At 44.9% G+C, this 17,165-nt stretch overlaps 1 protein-coding gene across 1 annotated transcript in view; it reads left to right on the forward strand.

Annotated features, from left to right (window-relative positions):
* The window catches only part of LOC145819298 (uncharacterized), a 38,501-nt gene extending 23,008 nt beyond the window's left edge, over positions 1-15,493 (forward strand). Inside the window, exons 4-6 of the mRNA XM_082913275.1 lie at positions 14,234-14,346; positions 14,887-14,985; positions 15,366-15,493. Of these exons, the coding sequence (XP_082769401.1) occupies positions 14,234-14,346; positions 14,887-14,985; positions 15,366-15,493 (340 nt within the window). The remainder of the gene's footprint in view (positions 1-14,233; positions 14,347-14,886; positions 14,986-15,365) is intronic.
* Positions 15,494-17,165: the final 1,672 nt, after the last annotated feature.

A 17,165-nucleotide genomic window follows, 5' to 3' on the forward strand; every position in this document is an offset into this window, starting at 1 on the left:
GTCTGAAAATTGAACACTTGCACGGTAATAATCAGATAACTAATCAGCCAACAGCAAAATAACCCAAGCAACCCACTGTCTGATTCTGGACACACAGCCCTTACTCTGCCGGGGATTGATCTGCATACAACCCGCAACAGAGCACTTGGTTCATTTTGCACATAGCAACTCCCGAACAAACAGTCCAATTTGACAAGATGGACTACGGAGGTGAAACCAGCTGGAGTTGAAACGCAATCGAATATAGAGAACGGCACAACATTCTGAGCATAAACGATTTTTTTAATTAAATGAGGGTTTTTCAAACCGAGGCATCGAGCCTACAACTAAACACAGCGGAAAAGGACTCAACAAAGGTACACGACCTAAACACAACGAGACACGCTCGGGCAAGACTAAAAACAAAGGTTGAGATAAACAAAAGACACGACATACAGACGCGTTAACGACGACGGGGGACCTCAGATCACGAGGAGCCAGTTCAATCTGGGTATTGTTTCCCACCCTTTTCTCATTTGTGATTCTCCCATCACTCAACTCTCAAGCTCGATTTTTCTCTCAAAACCCTTTGGCTCACTTTTTCTCTCAACTTACACCTCTCTATTCTTTACTCTCTCATTTTTCGTCTCTCCCCAAGGTGATTAATGAATGAATAGGAAGTTGCGGGTTCATGCTCGACACCGTTAGGTCACGGCTATTTCTTCTGGTGGGTAGAGTGCCCTTTTGGTAAGTATGTTGACGACCCGGGGGGGGGGGGAGGGATGATAGAACGCCTGACTCAACTGTGCCCCTAGTTCATCACTTTGACCATTTTTTGTTTTTGCTTTCCACTAAAACAGTTTTGATCAAGATGAGAGTCGGATTAACGTACTCGTTCGATTTTTGATTTGAAAACCATGCAAGTCAGGCTGTAAGCACTGAAAATTTTCCTTTTTGGGGTCCAAGAAAATGGTCCAGTTTTGGAAAACGAAATAGTTTTCGAGGGAATAGTCAACCTCAGTAAAAATTTTCAAAAACTATTTTTGCAAACGGTTGATGCTTAACGAGCATGGAACTTACCCTTTGAGATGCGCAACCTCGGATCGGAGGCAATGGAAAATTGCCCCTGGCTTGAAGGGGGTGGATGGCAACGGAAAGTTGCCCCTTGTTTGGATGGTGCCGCAGCAATCCGAAAACAGTCTTCATTGGTGGTGATCGAACTCTTGGACACAGAGATGACGAAGACGGTCACAACAAATATATGGACACAGTCGCCTTGGAGGCGTCGGCGACTGGACTTTGGGATGAATTCGGAACCATTGCATGGACTGAGACGCTATGAAAGCGATGGGGGTTGGACTTCATGATGAAGTTGCCTATGTATCCCAAACATGGGAATCAAGCCTTACGTAGTTCCGGTTAAGGTACACTCGGGTATTTTAACCTTCACTTTTCAGGCTCTAACTTTTGCCAAGGTGCTCGATGCGGGTTTTCGACCTTGCGAGCTTCTTTTCATTTTCTTTTGTTCATTTCTTTTTCTTTTATTTTTTCGCATTTTTTTTTGTTTGTTTTTTTTGTATATTTTTGCTTGTTTTTTTTTTTATTTTTCTCTTGCTCTAACTTTTGCCTGGGTCGCCCTTCTGGGTTTTCGACCCAGCGAGCCTCTCAAAGGGTAAAAGTGTAACATGTCCATGCCAAATGGTTTTTGAAGTTGAAGCCTCTCTGTGTCTAGGAGAACGGCTGTCGTAATGATTTGTACAAGAATCCATCCCGGTTGCTCCACAAGCTCCTTCCGGCGAGATCTAGTCCTTCCGATTCGGCTTCGGTGCCTCTTGCTCGAGGGCTGCTTCAAAACTGGCCACGCGGGCCTCTTCCGACAGTTGATCGTTGAATGTTCCGGATGAATTCGTGGCTCAAAACAAACGGGTCGAATCTTGAGGCTGAGAGCGATCCTAGGCTGCACAATCTCAAGAGCGGTCCCACACAGGTCTTCACAGGGCCGTGTAAAACATTTGTTTTTGAAAGTTTTTAAGAAAGCAACGAATCGCTCGCGCCGAAGATAGTGTGGAACCAATCTAGATCAAGCCAGGGTCCTTCCCAGTACTCACGTTGACAAGCATGGTTTCAATCATTAAGGGCTTAGCATGCTTCTCTTTCTCTCAAAATGATCAAAATTTTGCAAAACCCGAGGAATTCCTTCCTCTTTGTTTTTATCACCGCAGTGTTAAAAGGGGTTTTTTGAAAAACTTAGGCTAATGCAATGAGTTTGGCGCGCAGGAGAGCAGGCGAGATGTACTGTCAGCCCATTCAAATCCTCTGGCACTTATACTGAAAGCAAGCACGAAAGTGAGATAGCAACAGCTGTTTTATTCAGATTTGTTGGTGTAACTGGCCCCTCGGCAGAAACAGATTCAAAAACAAAAACAGGTAATTACAAAACAAAACGGTGTTCGGGACAACAACCCCAGAATCACCTGGTATTCTATACAAAGGGGACTGACTTGGCATAACAAGACAGACCCTTAAGCAAAAAGACTGACTCAAGACAAGGAGACAGACTCAAAACAAAAGACTGACTTGATACTCAAGCCAGAATTTACAAAATTCGGTTTCACCGATGTTCAAAAATGCGTGCCAGACGCAACATCCAAAAATATACCGAATGCCGCCCGCAGGCGATTCACTTTCTGACTACATAATTGCAGTATCTGTGTCCTCAAAATCCAACAACTGGGTGGTAACGGACTTGGCTGAGGTTGGCGGGAGGATAACCTCGTTGTCGATCAAATCTTGAACCTCATGGCAGAGGCGGAAACAATTGTCGGTAAGATGGCCTGTCTGTTGGTGGTACGCGCAGTACTGAGTAGCATCATGCGTAGCGGGAGATTCTTCGGGAGTGGCTGAGGCTCCAAGGGTTTAAGGTGCTCCTTCTCGGCAAGGATCTGAAGTGCCTTGGACAGAGGCATGTAGAGAGCATGAAAGGTCCTGCGCCCCCGGGGTAGGTACTTTGGAGTCTGAGCGCTCTTACTCGCCGCACAAGCGAAAGGGTCGGCAGGCGCCACCTTAGCTTTCTGATCTTTCCCGGGTGCAGGGGCTGGAATAGGAGGAACTGTTCTGGCATGACGGGGCCCAACCCGATTTTCTGACTGACTTGAACTCCCCTTAGGTGGAGTGGGGAAAGCATCCTCCACAGTTTTTGCCACAACTGCGGATATCTGTTGCTTGTTCATCCCCCCGGCTTTCAAAGCCTCGACTGCCCGCAGCAGTTGTTCGATGGGATCGGCGTCTACCTTTCCTTTGTCTTTTCCTCTGGCCTCAGCCTGATCGAGGGTCTGGGTTGGTGTTGATATGTCATTGCCATAGCTGGAGGCCATCTCTGGTTGGCTAAGTTCGATCACAATTCGCCCCAACAGCGGGGGCTCCTGGGGTACAAAACTCCCGGCATACGGTGCGGTTGGAGGTGAAGCTGACATCCCGTAGGCGAGATCCGCCACAGACCTCTGGAGGTCACCTATCATCCCCATTAGTTCAAAGGTGGTGGTCTCACGAGCCTGATACAACTGGGGGGCCCAGACCGGGTGCACAACAGGCGACCTGGGTGGATGTGGCATATCAATGTTGGTCTCACTTTGCAGAGTGATCCCTTGATCTAATGCAGTCGTCATGACCATGAACTCTTCTGAATTCTGCATCGTCATAAGTCTTGCCTCAGCAAGGGGGAACACTGGCTATTCTGTATCAACTTTCCGACCTTCTGAACTGAAAGGAAAAACAGACAGCAATTCAGCCCAAACAGATCAAACACGGGCGTTGCCGAACAACTACACTCTACTACTGATCACTGTTCCCCAGAAATCACTGTCCCCAAAACTGAACCTGATACCCGCAGATAACTGATTCTCAACAACACTGATACTGGTGCCCTCGGGCCCGATACTCAAACTTGAAACTAGTATGTACATTCCTATAGAGATACACTCCAAAGCACATGGCAGATAAGTGGGAACCAAAACACCCCTATGTTGGGGTAGGGTTTTCCCTGTCCTATTTTGTCAGGAGCTAGGGTTTCACTACGCACACAGCGGTTTTCAAATAACCTAACATCGGGTAAGCAGCCTGTCCTAGCTTGGAATGGTTACTATGGATCCCGAATATGCACTAGGTCGAATGGTCGAGAAGGGTGCCTCGGTAAAACTGGGGTTTGTGTTCCCATACTGTCAGAGCCCATAATCGGTCAGCCTTATGGTCATGCCTTGACAAGACAAGCCTCCGGCAAACCGTTCAGGAATGGCAGATGGCAAACACGGTGTCCTAGGCGCACCAATGCACATGCAATGCAAAGAGACACATAAATGATATCAAAACAGGATATCACGAGTTCGAGTCAAGCTCTCTAAAAACTCCCCAGCAGAGTCGCCAGAAACTGTAGACGTGCCCGTGGGCCTCAATGCTACAGTTCGGACTCGATTTGTGTCACGGTTCTTAATCTTGAACCAAAGAGTCCAAATCTGGCAAATCGTTTTTGAGAAAAAAGATTTTTAGGAAAGAAGTGCCAAACATGGACTGCTTTGCCAGATACAGACTCACCACCTAAATATTTTAAAATGGGAGAATTTAGGAAACCCTGACTCAGTGCCGAAGGCCACATGTCCGTCATCACCGGAGTTGTCTCGGCTTGGGAGCTAGGGTACGATTGGGGAAGGTCAGCTATGAGCACCCCCTCTCGCCCGATCCGAAGATCGGCCTCTACTAACCGCGATATCCGTTTTTGAAAACGTTATGTGTTCTTATTCCGGTTATTAGCCTAGAATTACTATGTTATGCGCACAACACACAAGTATAGACTAGATTGCCTAATTTGAAAATAAGCATTGCATATCCGTTTATTTTGGAATAATGTTTTGGAATTTGCTACTCGCAAGTAGGCTAAAATACGGATTTCAACGAGTTTTTCCAACTCAAACAACCCAACCTTCACCCACAGGCATCCAAGCAGTTTATCACATAAGCATCTAGCCACATGGTAAGCAGGCTGTCATGATAGCATTCACACTCATGCGAGATGCTAAAGCAGGAAAATACTTACATAGTACTCCGTGCCATGACAGTAAACTAGTTAGAAAACACGCATGGTCCTAGTTCATGTTAAAAATGACTAATGCATCGCATGCAAAAATGCAATTAGAGTAGGCTCGGCTAACCTAAGCATGATATGTGAAATGCAGTCAATTGATGCACGTATTCAAATTGGAATTGAAGTGCAAATGCAGTTAGCATGATGTACCGAGCCTGTTGTATGCAATACAAGATGCATGAATGCAGGCAGGCATAGCATAAGGTATGCTAAATTAAACATGTCCTATTACTAACCATCAAAGTAGGTAAGTAAAAAGGAAGAAAGAAGTGGGGATTGGGAGACATGCACGCCACTCACACACACTTATTACAGATTTGCCCTCGCCCGGAGGGACCAAATAAATAATACAAATTAATTAACTACGCAAGCTAATTAAATATTACAAATTTGCCTAATCAGTTAACAAACTAATTTAAACTAGGAAAAGCAGTAAATCGCCTCGGGAGGAGAGCCAGATACAGCGCATGCTCGGGTCCTGCTCGGAAGTGCACGGCCATGCCTAGTCTGTCTCTGTTTTCCCTGCCTTGCCTCTCTAAAGACTGCCAAAGTCTTAAGGATACTTCTCTGGATATTGGGAATCACCACCGGCTGAGTAGAATTCCTACCGGCAGTGTTATGTGGTCACCGGCACAAAATGAATCCATCGGCTGGTGATTCACTGCCGGTCGGCAATGAATACTGCCGATCGGCAAAGAAAGCCTGTAGAACCTGTAACTCACAGCAGCAGAGGACAGAACTTGCATGGCAATACAATTCAAGCATATATGCACCAATCATGTCCCTTATCATGGTTGTGACTCAAAAGGACATGTGTCTCGATTCTCGGACCACCAATCACGCATTTCCATGCATGATGGCCCAAGTGACCAAGTGTGCAACTTTCATGTCAAATGAAATGCAAACCAAACAAACAAACCAAGGCCCAATTCCCATCACCAAGTCAAGGAACAAGGCACGCATGCAAGACGCAATGCAACCTAGGCATACAAGCTAAGGATGCAACATGGCATGGCAAGACAATTATGCAAGCATACAAGCAAACATGAGGCAATGCCAACAAATGAAAAGGTGGACTTAGACATGATTTAGGCAACTCTAAAGTAGGCCTAGAACAGTGGCCAAAGTGACCAAAATAAAGGACTAAATACACATACACACATGCACATGTTAAAGGGTCAACACTTAGACACAAAAAGGGACTCTCAAGTACACTTGAAAGTGGCAATCATGGACGTATGGCATGCAAGATAAGCATTGGAACTCATGTTAGGATGGTGTCAAACCAAGCAAACAAAATAGACCAAGCATGCAATAATGGCTCAAGCACTTGAAGCAAGTCAAAGGGACTTGAACCATGACTAAACCAACCAAGCCTCACAAGGCTAAGAGGGCTTAAGATAGGTTCAAGACAGACCTAGAATATGCAAAGGGGGCCCCCTAGATGGCATCTAAGTGGCTCAATTTCAAAGCATGCACAATGGCCAAAACATGGAACATGCTACACAAGCTTTCAAAGCATTAAAGAGGCATCCGAGGCAAACATATAGGCATGCAAAGGGGACTGAAATGACATGGTGGATGGTTCCAAATTACCAAATCAATGCAAAAATGTCATGCTATACATTCACATACTTAAGGCCAACAAGCCGGAATGCAAAGGGGCTATACGAAGCATGCCAAATCCGACCCAAACAACCTAGGACAGACCTTAAACATGTCAAAATATGCACAAAAGCTTCACAAGACTAAGCCCAAAACATGCTTGAACAAGGGCTAACAACCTAAGGCATATTATGGCAATAACAAGGCATTACATGGTAGGTATGCTAAGCATGCATGGTGTACCAAAACCAACTAAAAAAAAAGGTATATTATGACATATTAAGCATAAAAAACAGTCAAGGCATGGTCAACATGAAGCTTAGCTAGGTGCTTCCGCAAGAGGCCAAAAATGGTCCATTTCAAGGACAACGAAGGGAGGGGGTGGCCCTCCCCTTTTGGAGACTTCAAGGCACCATCTTTGCCACTGAAATCCCTCAAGATTTCAGTGGTGAAGAGGCCCAAACACCAAAGTCTCGAAACTTGCACAAAATAGCACAAAAATGAAGCCTTACAAGGCTTAGGAGGGGTCAAACACCCTTAAACCACAAAACACTCTTAATAAACAATCAAGAGGGCTAAAAAAAAGAACTTTTTTATATTACACACTAAGCACAAAAACAGTTCTAAGATAGGTAGAAAAGCAATGCAAAAATGGGAAATAAAAGGGAAGTTTCTCACCCTTGTAGACCACCTTCACAAATGATGCTCCAATAGCCCTCCTTGGCTTGAATCCAACTCCAAAACACCAAAACCAGCCCCTTAGAACCTCAGTAGCCAAAGGAAGGTGAAACACTAGGTGTTTGTGTGCAATAGTATGGACTAAAACACCTAGAACACTCAAGAGAGGGAAAGAAAGATAGGATATGTATCAAACCCTAACCCTAAAACCAGAGCTCTCCTCTATCTTTTCTATCTCTAAAATGTCTAACCAACCAACCTCAGGCAAGGGAGAGAAGGGCTCCTCTTATAGAGCCTCTTGTCTTGTAAAGCTTACAAGACAAGCTTCTAAAGAGGGAGATCCCTCCATACACGTGTATGGAGGGGAGCCAAATGCAAGACAGCTGTGATAAAATATCTGCAAAAGCAGATGCACAGTAGTCGGCCGGCCAAAGATGCCATTTTGGCAAAAGGGAGTGCCGACCGGCAATAAATAGTGCCAGCCGGCAATATACATTGCCGGTGGCAGCAAAAATCAGCCGGTGGCCTCTAGCCATGGCCGGTGGTGTGTGGGGATGCCTCACAAGGCATTCCCTGCCCCTCCAAGGAAAAATGCAAGTGTTTGGTGCAAAACCAGACACTAAACGGTCGAGTTCGGAGATCCTGAGGCAAGGCGCGTAGCCGAGACCTCCGGGAACTCCAAACGAACACAAACATGGATGATCACCGGGTGTTCAAACGGTGACGTCCAAGTCTTGAGGACGGTCAAAAATGGGGTGTCTACAACACCTAAAACAGTCCTAAAGCATGTCAAAACAATGCTAAAACATGGATGGAGTATAGCCAAAACAAGCTAGCATGGTAGGCTAAAACATCAAGTAAGCTAGGCCAATGAGCATGATTACACTACAAGTGTAAGAAGCAAATGAGGGATGCTCTAACCAACCAAAAACAGAGTTGTATCATGGTAAAATAACACCAAAAATGCACTGAGATGGCAGCCCAAAAGCTTAGGCAAGATGGCATACACATTGGCTCATATTCAAGGCATAGAGCACAACCTTCCAAAAATGTTGAAAGAGTAACACATGTGAGTGTATGATAATGGAACATGCTCTGAAATCATGTATCAAATGATGCTAAATCATGCGAATAGCCCAAGCAATGCATGCTAGTGACGTGGAAACTCAAAGCTAGTGAGCTAGAATGCACTATGACTATACAAAGCAAGGCACGCATGACCAAAATAACATAAAACAGAGATTAAGCGTGGTAAAACTTGAGTAAAAGCTTGCTGGAGTGGGGCCAAAGACATGTTAGAATGATGGTCCAAAGCATGATGCATGTTAGGCTAGTGAGTGGAATTGCACTACAAGTGCAAGGAGCATGCAAGAGGTAATCAAACCAACCCTAGACAGAACCATATCATGGCAAAACAACACCAAAAACATGCTGAGATAGAACCAAAACATGCTAGAAAGGTGAGCTAAAACCTTAAGCATACAAGGCTAGTTTGCAAGGATTACACTACAAGTGTATAAAGAATGCAAGGGTGGCCTAAACTAAGCCAACACAGAGGTATGCCATACTGAAATAGGGCCAAAAATAGGTTGAGCTGGAGCCAAAACAAGCTTGACAAACATGCTACTTTGATGAGCCAACAAGACAAGCACACAAGAGAAGAAGATGGGGGACAACCCCCACCCATTTGGGGCCTCAAAACCAAGTTTCCACCGCTGAAATTCCTCTGGAATTCAGTGGTTTAAAGGGCAAGAGAAGATAATCTCAAAGGCCTAAAAGGATAGTACAAAACAAAGCCAAACAGGGCACAAAATGGGGTAGACTACCCCCAACACCAAAGAGGTCTCAAACAAACACTTCAAGCACTTAAAAATGAAACTCTTTGCAGTTTAAAGTTAGGCCTAAAACATCATGCAAATAGGGCCAAAGACTTAATCAAAACAAAGCTTGAAAGAGGCTAGAGACTCACCCTTGTAGAACAACTTCAAGGAAGCAACTCCAGCAACTTTATTGGACCAAAAGCAATCCAAAAACCTCAAAACCAACTTCAAGGTGCCTCAGCTCCAAAGCAAAGGTGTTTCACTAGGTGTTTGTGTGCAAAAGTGTGAAGAAATGGCACTTTTAAGCACAAATATGGAGCAAATAGAGCAATATAGAGATAGAGATATATGTATAACCCTAATGCAAAATTCTGAACCTGAGACAAGAGGGAGAAGGCTCTCTTTTATAGAAAACCAAGCATCAAGCTTGTTGCACAAGATTGAAGCTTGAATCAATCCCTCCATACACTCGTATGGAGGATGCTTTCTGTGCCCAACAGCTAGCACAGCTGGCAAGAAAATATCTGTAGAAAAATTCAGAAAAGGTGCCGACCAGTTGTGGTGGTCGGCCGACCACTCCCACTAGTCGACTGACCAGAAAAGGAGGTCTGCAGGGAGAACAACTGGTTGGCAAGGAGGGGAGGTGGTCTGCACAAAGAAAAGAAGGTGATGGCATGGTTGCTGACCATTTTAGGTGGCCCAAAGACCACAAAGACTAGCTGGCCGACCAGAAAACTGGTTGGTAGGGGAGAAAAGTGGTCTACAGGGGGAGAAACTGGTCTACACCCCTTGTTCCACCCTCTAAGAAAAGGAAAACAAGGTTTAGTTCAAAACCATACCAAAAAGGAATCAAGACAAAAGTCCGCGGGACAAGGCACACAGCCGGGAGCCTCGAAAACTAGTCTACGGGCGCAAAAAGTGGTTTATGAGAGGGAAAGGTAGTCTACGACCACAAAAGGTGGTCTACGAACCTCTGTTTCCCTTTAGGCAAAGGCAACAAGGCATGGTCCAAAAACCAGGCCAAGAGGAGAACGTTAAGAGGTTCCGAGACAAGGCGCTTGGCCGAAGGCTTCGGAAATCGGAAACTAGCCTACAAGAGGGAAAAGTAGTCTACGACTACGAAAAGTGGCCTACAGGCCTCTCTCTTCCTCCAGGAAAGGTCAACAAGGCATAATCCACAAACCAAGTCAAAACACAAAGAGTTCAGAGGCCTGGAGGCAAGGCACTCAGCCGAAAATTCCGGAAACTCAAAACGAGCACAAACATGCGCGATCATCGAGCGCTCAATCGATGACGTCTGATTCTTAAGGTCGGTCAAAAATGGGGTGTCTACAGTTGCCCCTCTTTGACAGAACATGGAAATCAGGAAGTGACGAGAGTGAATGTCAAAGCCCAAAGACGACCCATTTTTGACAAGGCCGAAGACTTAGACAAACAGACAAGATAACAAAGAGATGCGCCCGCAGGCAGGGGCAAGATGCAAATGACATGCACAATGCAGAACATAACTTATGATTATGCAAAGAGGGCTGTAATGAAGCATTTATGCAAAATAAATACAACAGTTTAAGCAAGCGAATAAGAAACAAGAGTCTCACACATTCCAACAGAAAGGATGTAAGAGAATTATGCAATCTTAACTACAGCTCACGCAAGAAAGACTAACAGCGACTATCGGGAACACCCAAAGTCTCAAACGAAACACCTTCTAGCATATCAAACGCAAAAGGAGAAGGACTGTGCAAGAAAGCGCAGTCATCCAAATGCATGTCAAACGCGAGAGGAGAAAGGTACGTCCAAACGCATGTCAAACGCGAGTGGAGAAGGGTAGCAGTCAAACTGAACCAGAACTTCTCTGAATGAACCATACATACAATGTCGTCTGGTTTCACCAACTTCAAATGAACCGTACATACAATATCGTGCCTGCATAAGAAAGAAACTCAACAAGTACAATATAGTAGAAACACATGTTCAACGCTATATCAAGATACAATTTCAATACAAGATAAACACGTGCACATATGATGCCGATGGAAGGGTACATAGCAATGCAAGTGAACAGTGCATAGCAATGCAAGTTGAAAGTGCATAACAATGCAAGTAGAACGTGCGTGACAACGCAAGTGAAGTGTGCATGACAATGCAACTTGAATGTGCATAACAATGCAAGTAAAAAGTGCGTGACAACGCAAGTGAAGAGGTGCATAACAATGCAAGTGAAAAGTGTGCGACAACGCAAGTAAAGAGTGTGCATAACAATGCGATTAAAACGTACGAGACAACGCAAGTAAAATGTGCGTCGCAACGCAAGTGGAGTGCATAACAATGCCAGTAGCTTGGGTGACAATGCAAGTAGTATGCATAACAATGCAAGTAACGTGCGTAACAACACAAGTAAAGTATGCATAACAATGCAAATGGAGTGCATAACAATGCAAGTAACGTGTGTGACAACGCAAGTAAAGATGTGCATAACAATACAACTGGAGTGCGCATAACAATGCGACTAAAACGTGCATGACAATGCGAGTGAGGTGTGCATAACAATGCAATGAGTGGTGTGCATAACAATGCGAGTGAAATATAACTTCAATAGCTTGTTTGAAGCAAAATGCTGAATAAGGAAATAGAAGCCTTAATGAGAGCAATTCAACCGTAACCTCTGATTTACCTCTCGGAGGGGTCACGACGTACTCAAAAAGGATACACCTTGCTCTTGACGAGTAACGATGAGTCGCGCATCGAAGACTTGAATTGAAGTTCCCCCGAGGACATTTTGAGCTGAAAAGCGTACTTTTCTTGCACTTTCTCAAGAGCCAAGGACTCCAACTAGTCTAAAAACACTTAGGGAGGACAATGGGACCCTGAAGACAACCCAGGAGGGTTGCCGACCACCTAGACCAGCTGCAGAACACTTGTAGACCACCTAAGTGATCGGTCGGCTAGAAAAACTTGTCGGCGGACCAATTTACACAACTTTGGGGCTATTTGGTCTTTTAGCCTCGGTTCTATAAGTGTACAACTCCAAAACACATTTCATTTAGTGCCGAAATTGACTCCCCTTCCTTCCTAGACCCTTTCCCCTCTCAGATCCGGGCTTTGCACGCGTTTTCCAACGCCCCACGCGAAGTTGATTCGCGAAAACCTTCTGATTCTCTTCGTTTTGAACCGATCAGAATTTTTTTTCGGAGCTTCTTTCTCCATTTTCACCATTTCAGGTATGTTTCTCTCGAAGTTTAGCACCTTTTCCCAGGCTTTGACTTTCTTTGACTTTTTCTCTTCCCGAGAGTTGATTTTTGTTGACTTTTTGCAATTTTAGCTCATTTTTGCTCATTTTGCACCTTTTTTTCAGATGGCTGACCACATCCCACACGATGGGGGTTCTCTGTGAGTAGAGGATGAGCCTGACATCATGCCATTATGGCCTAGGATTTGGCCTTTCGTCCCGGAGAGGTACCATCCTCAGGAGCACTTACTACCACCGAGTACTTTTCATTATTTCATAGATTTTGCGCGATGAGCACCCGCAGACTTGCTACTACGGGAGCCGGAGTCTCACTTGTCTCATGACATGCGTGAGGTGCGTACTGCACTTTTACATTTTCTGCGTTGTATTTTGCATTTCTTGCACACTTGATGCTTTTGCTATGCATTTTATCTGCTCATTCTAAACACATTTACATACACAACACTTCTGCTCATTCTGAACACAGCTCACACATTGCATTTTGTTCGTTCTATAACTGAATACATTTGTTCATTCTGCACTTAGCTCACACACAGCATTCTGTTCATTCTGCCCACAGCTCACACACAACATTCTGTTCATTCTGAAACTAAATACATCTGTTCATTCTGCCCACAGCTCACAAACTGTATTTATGCTCATTTTGAACGCAGGTGGCTTCTCGTTTCACCCGGGGATATGGGTCGATCATCGCGAGGGAGTGGTTTATGGAGCTCCTAGATGGTGTTCGACATATCGTTGATGAGGCAGGGTTTGGTCCATTTTGCGTGGGGTTATCGCGTCTTCAGGCGAGTAGGACCCTCATGGCTGCACTAGTAGAGAGGTGGTGGGACACCACCAACTCCTTCCACTTCTCAACTACCGGGGACATGACGATGACCCCGTACGACTTTTCGATGCTGACGAGGCCTCCACGTAGGAGGTCGGCCGATCCCATATGACTTCGATATGGGTGAGTGGGAGGCAACTTGGACTTATCTTCTCGGAGCCCATCCGCCGATCTACCGATCATCATGCATGGTCAGGTACACCTGGTTTATAGAGCAGTACCGAGGGACTACGCCCGAGACTGTTGAGGCCACGGAGCAGTATGGCCGGGGATTCTTGATGTTCCTTCTTGGGACCACACTATTCTTCGATAGGGGGAACACGGTCTGCCTATATCTCTTGAGCGCTCTAGTAGACCTATCACAAGTCCGGCACTTTGATTGGGGTGGCGTTGGCCTCGCTACCCTTTACTGCTATATGAGCGCGACCTCCTGCGGGCGGGGGAACATAGTAGGTGGCTACTAGAGGGCCTGGGAGGTATATTCTGCCCTCTTGGTTTTCATTTCTGCTTTTCATTACCTGTATATTGCACACTCTATACATTGCACACATTACATTCTGTACTCGGCATTCTACACACAGCATTCTGCATTTTCTGTATATTCTGTATTCGCATTCTGCACTAAACATTCTATATTTTCTATACATTCTGTATTCTGACTGCCACTGTCTTGCCTTTCACAGCTGTGGATATGCGCCTACTTCCTGACGCTCGCCCCTGATTCGGAGGTTGAGACACCACTCGAGGTGCCATACTCACGTTGATTCGAGGGTTGGCGTCGGCCCAGACCCCGGGAGACTCTGTCATATTTGAGGCATTATTTTGACACCGTACAGGCGACGAAGGTAATCCCAAACTCTCAGTTCTTCATGCTTTCATCTTTGATTCATCTTGCATATTTATGACATCTAATCAATTCATGCACATCCTATTCGCAGATCACCTGGCAGCCTTCGACAACGATGCCAGGGTTTTCTTGATTCCAGTTTACCGGGGCATGGTGTGCCTCTCGGTACCGGATTTTGTTTGAGGGACCAGTTGGCAAAGCCTGGTTTCTCGGGGAGCGCTTCATGCGCCAGACACTGGGTAATCCCACTCAGGAGATCGCTTCACCACCTCCATCAGATATGCGGACCACAGAGAGTCTCACTCCCCGGGAGGTTGGCGACCTTATGTAGGGTGCTGACGCAGTCCTTTTCCTGGGGCAAAGGGAGTGCATGACATACCTCCACACATACTTGATGCCTCCATTGACAGGTGTTCGTACCCCCATGAGGAGAGCTGCTGACATGCCTTCATCGAGTCGCGCCTGAGCTACAGACATACCTTCGACTGGCAAGGCCAGCACTTCGAGAGGTAGGACTAGTGAGATGCCCCCTAATTGGTAGTGTACTGGATGGCCAGATCCTCCGACTGAGCTGACAGGCTGGCGGTATGGGACACCATACCAGATTTCGCTGGAGGCTCCATTGCCAGATCATCGATATGTCAGTGCTCCTGACTCAGCATCGGTATGCTTCACAGCTTTCATCTATCATTCAAATATTTAGACATTCATTCATTCACTGATGACTTGAACTTGCATCTGCAGCCTCCCAGTGGATATGTTGTGGGGTTGCTCGAGGCGATGGCCTCACTCGAGTTCATGGTTTTGAGAAGGGAGAGGACACTGCACTCCTACGGCATCCCGGTACATTTTAGTTTCCTAGCATTTATCATACTCTTGCTAATATATCGAAACTGAACATTTCACCACACTGATTCACTGCATGTATAGATCACATTTGACACATCACATTCACATAATATATCTGCATGTACTCACTCCATGCACCATACCTGCATCTGATATACATATCATGGCTGATGTCTTCAAACTACCTTTTTAGGTCACACCTGTACAGTCCAGGCCACCCGGGCTTTCTCGAGTAGTAGGGAGAGGGATCACGGCACGCAGCCGGGGGAGAGATCGAGCGCCTGCCAAACGTGATGACTAGTCCAGCGAGGAGGAGGAGTCAGCACACCCTCAGTCAGAGACATCTGCGAGCAGAGGTGATGACTTCAGTTCAGGTTCTGAGGGCGGAGACAACGCCGAGGAGGATTCCGTGGATGGCGGCTCCGGCTCAGACGGTGGTGTCGACAGCGATGGTGCAGAGGCTGCTCAGCCGAAGACGGTGAAGAGGGCCTCTCGAACTTGAGCCAGATAGCACCGACGCAGATGTTTTGCTTATTTTTTTTTACTAGTAGTTATAGTACCTTGTACAGTGTTAGGCTGATTTATTTTCATTAAAACTTGTATCTTGTAGTAAAAAGAAACCATGATGGAATGAAAATAGCCTTTTGTTCAAAAAGTGTTGCATTTTGTATTCTAAGCATCGCATCGCATCATTTTGCACAAAAATGAGATTGATGAAAATTGAACATTCGTGCATTGCCAAATCAGGTAGTGAACCAACGTAACAAACAAAACAACAATAAAGTGCAATTCAATAAACGAATCAAAACAACTCGATAAGTAAAGAGCAACAACTTGATAAATAAATCAAAACAACTTGATAATCAAAGAGCAACAACTCAATAATCAAAGAGCAACCACTCGATAAACAAAACTTAACAACTTGATAAGCAAATGCATTTCGGACAAACAAAGCAAACAGGACACACCCGAATCAGAAGTAAACTCAGACCTTTAGTACACTCAACACGTAGGAAGGCTAGGGATTCTTTGCTGGAGAGAAGAAGTGGCTGCAGACCACGTTTTGTTCACTTCCGACCACCAACATAGCTTGCCTACCACTTTTGTGGTCTGCAAACCAGAAAAAGTGGCTAGTCAACCAGAAAAAGTGGTCGGCCGACCAATGAGGCTGGGGACCTCCAGATTTTGGCCACTTGTCCAGTAAACAGTGGCTTATCCTGTGAAGCCCCCAAAATATGTATTCACTTTGAAAACCTTAATGTTTGAATTATTTTCTTAAAGCCCCTCGTTTACTTGAATTAATTCGAATCTTGTCGGTTAGCATTACTATTTTTATTTTTATCGAAACAGGAATTTCCCTAATCAGATTAGGGTCCCTAACCTAATTTAATCCTACATAAGTTACATGTGTTTAACTCCAAGCCCTCACTCTTTATTTAAATTCTAAACTTACCCAAGAACTAGTACTTGTACTTTGTACCTTGAGTACCATCAATCTTGTAAGATACATCTATACATATATATACACCTAGATGAGTGTGCCTAGAACCTAAAATGATTTAAATAATAACCCCATCACACTTCCCCAAGGAGGAGCCAATTTTCGAGAACCACCATCATGATGTTCTAGGAAAACCAAGACCTAGTACCCTAGACCTAGGGTGATGTTTTCAAAACTAGTTTCCTTTCAACTAAGAATCAACCAATTGTTGCATAATCCTATGGTTCAACTCCAAAACCACCCCTATTCCATTAGATTCCAAGCAAAATCCTAACTTTTCCATCCATATCCAACTAAGGGGCTTTTAGGACTTTTTATCTCAAAGGTTTGTCTATAAATACCAACACACCCCCTAGCTTGCAAGCACACACAACACACTCACTCACACACATTTTGGTTAGAGAGAAGGAGGAGAGCAAGAGGGAGAAGTCTAGAGGAGAAGAAGAAGGAAGAAGAAAGCTTTCTTGTGCAAACCTTAGTAGGTAAGCCACAAACACAACCTTCTCCTTCATTTTCTTTTTCTAATACATGTTTCTAAAAGTTATAAATAATGTTTTAAGATCTGTTATTACTAAGTTCTTATGTTAAAAATGCTAAGGATTGAGTATTGATTACATCTCTCTCGTATTTTCCCCATTCTGGCACAAAACCATCTTCTTTTTGTACCAATCTC

Source organism: Camellia sinensis, chromosome 2 (assembly GCF_055761805.1).
Source record: "Camellia sinensis isolate YWXY chromosome 2, ASM5576180v1, whole genome shotgun sequence".
Taxonomy (NCBI): domain Eukaryota; kingdom Viridiplantae; phylum Streptophyta; class Magnoliopsida; order Ericales; family Theaceae; genus Camellia; species Camellia sinensis.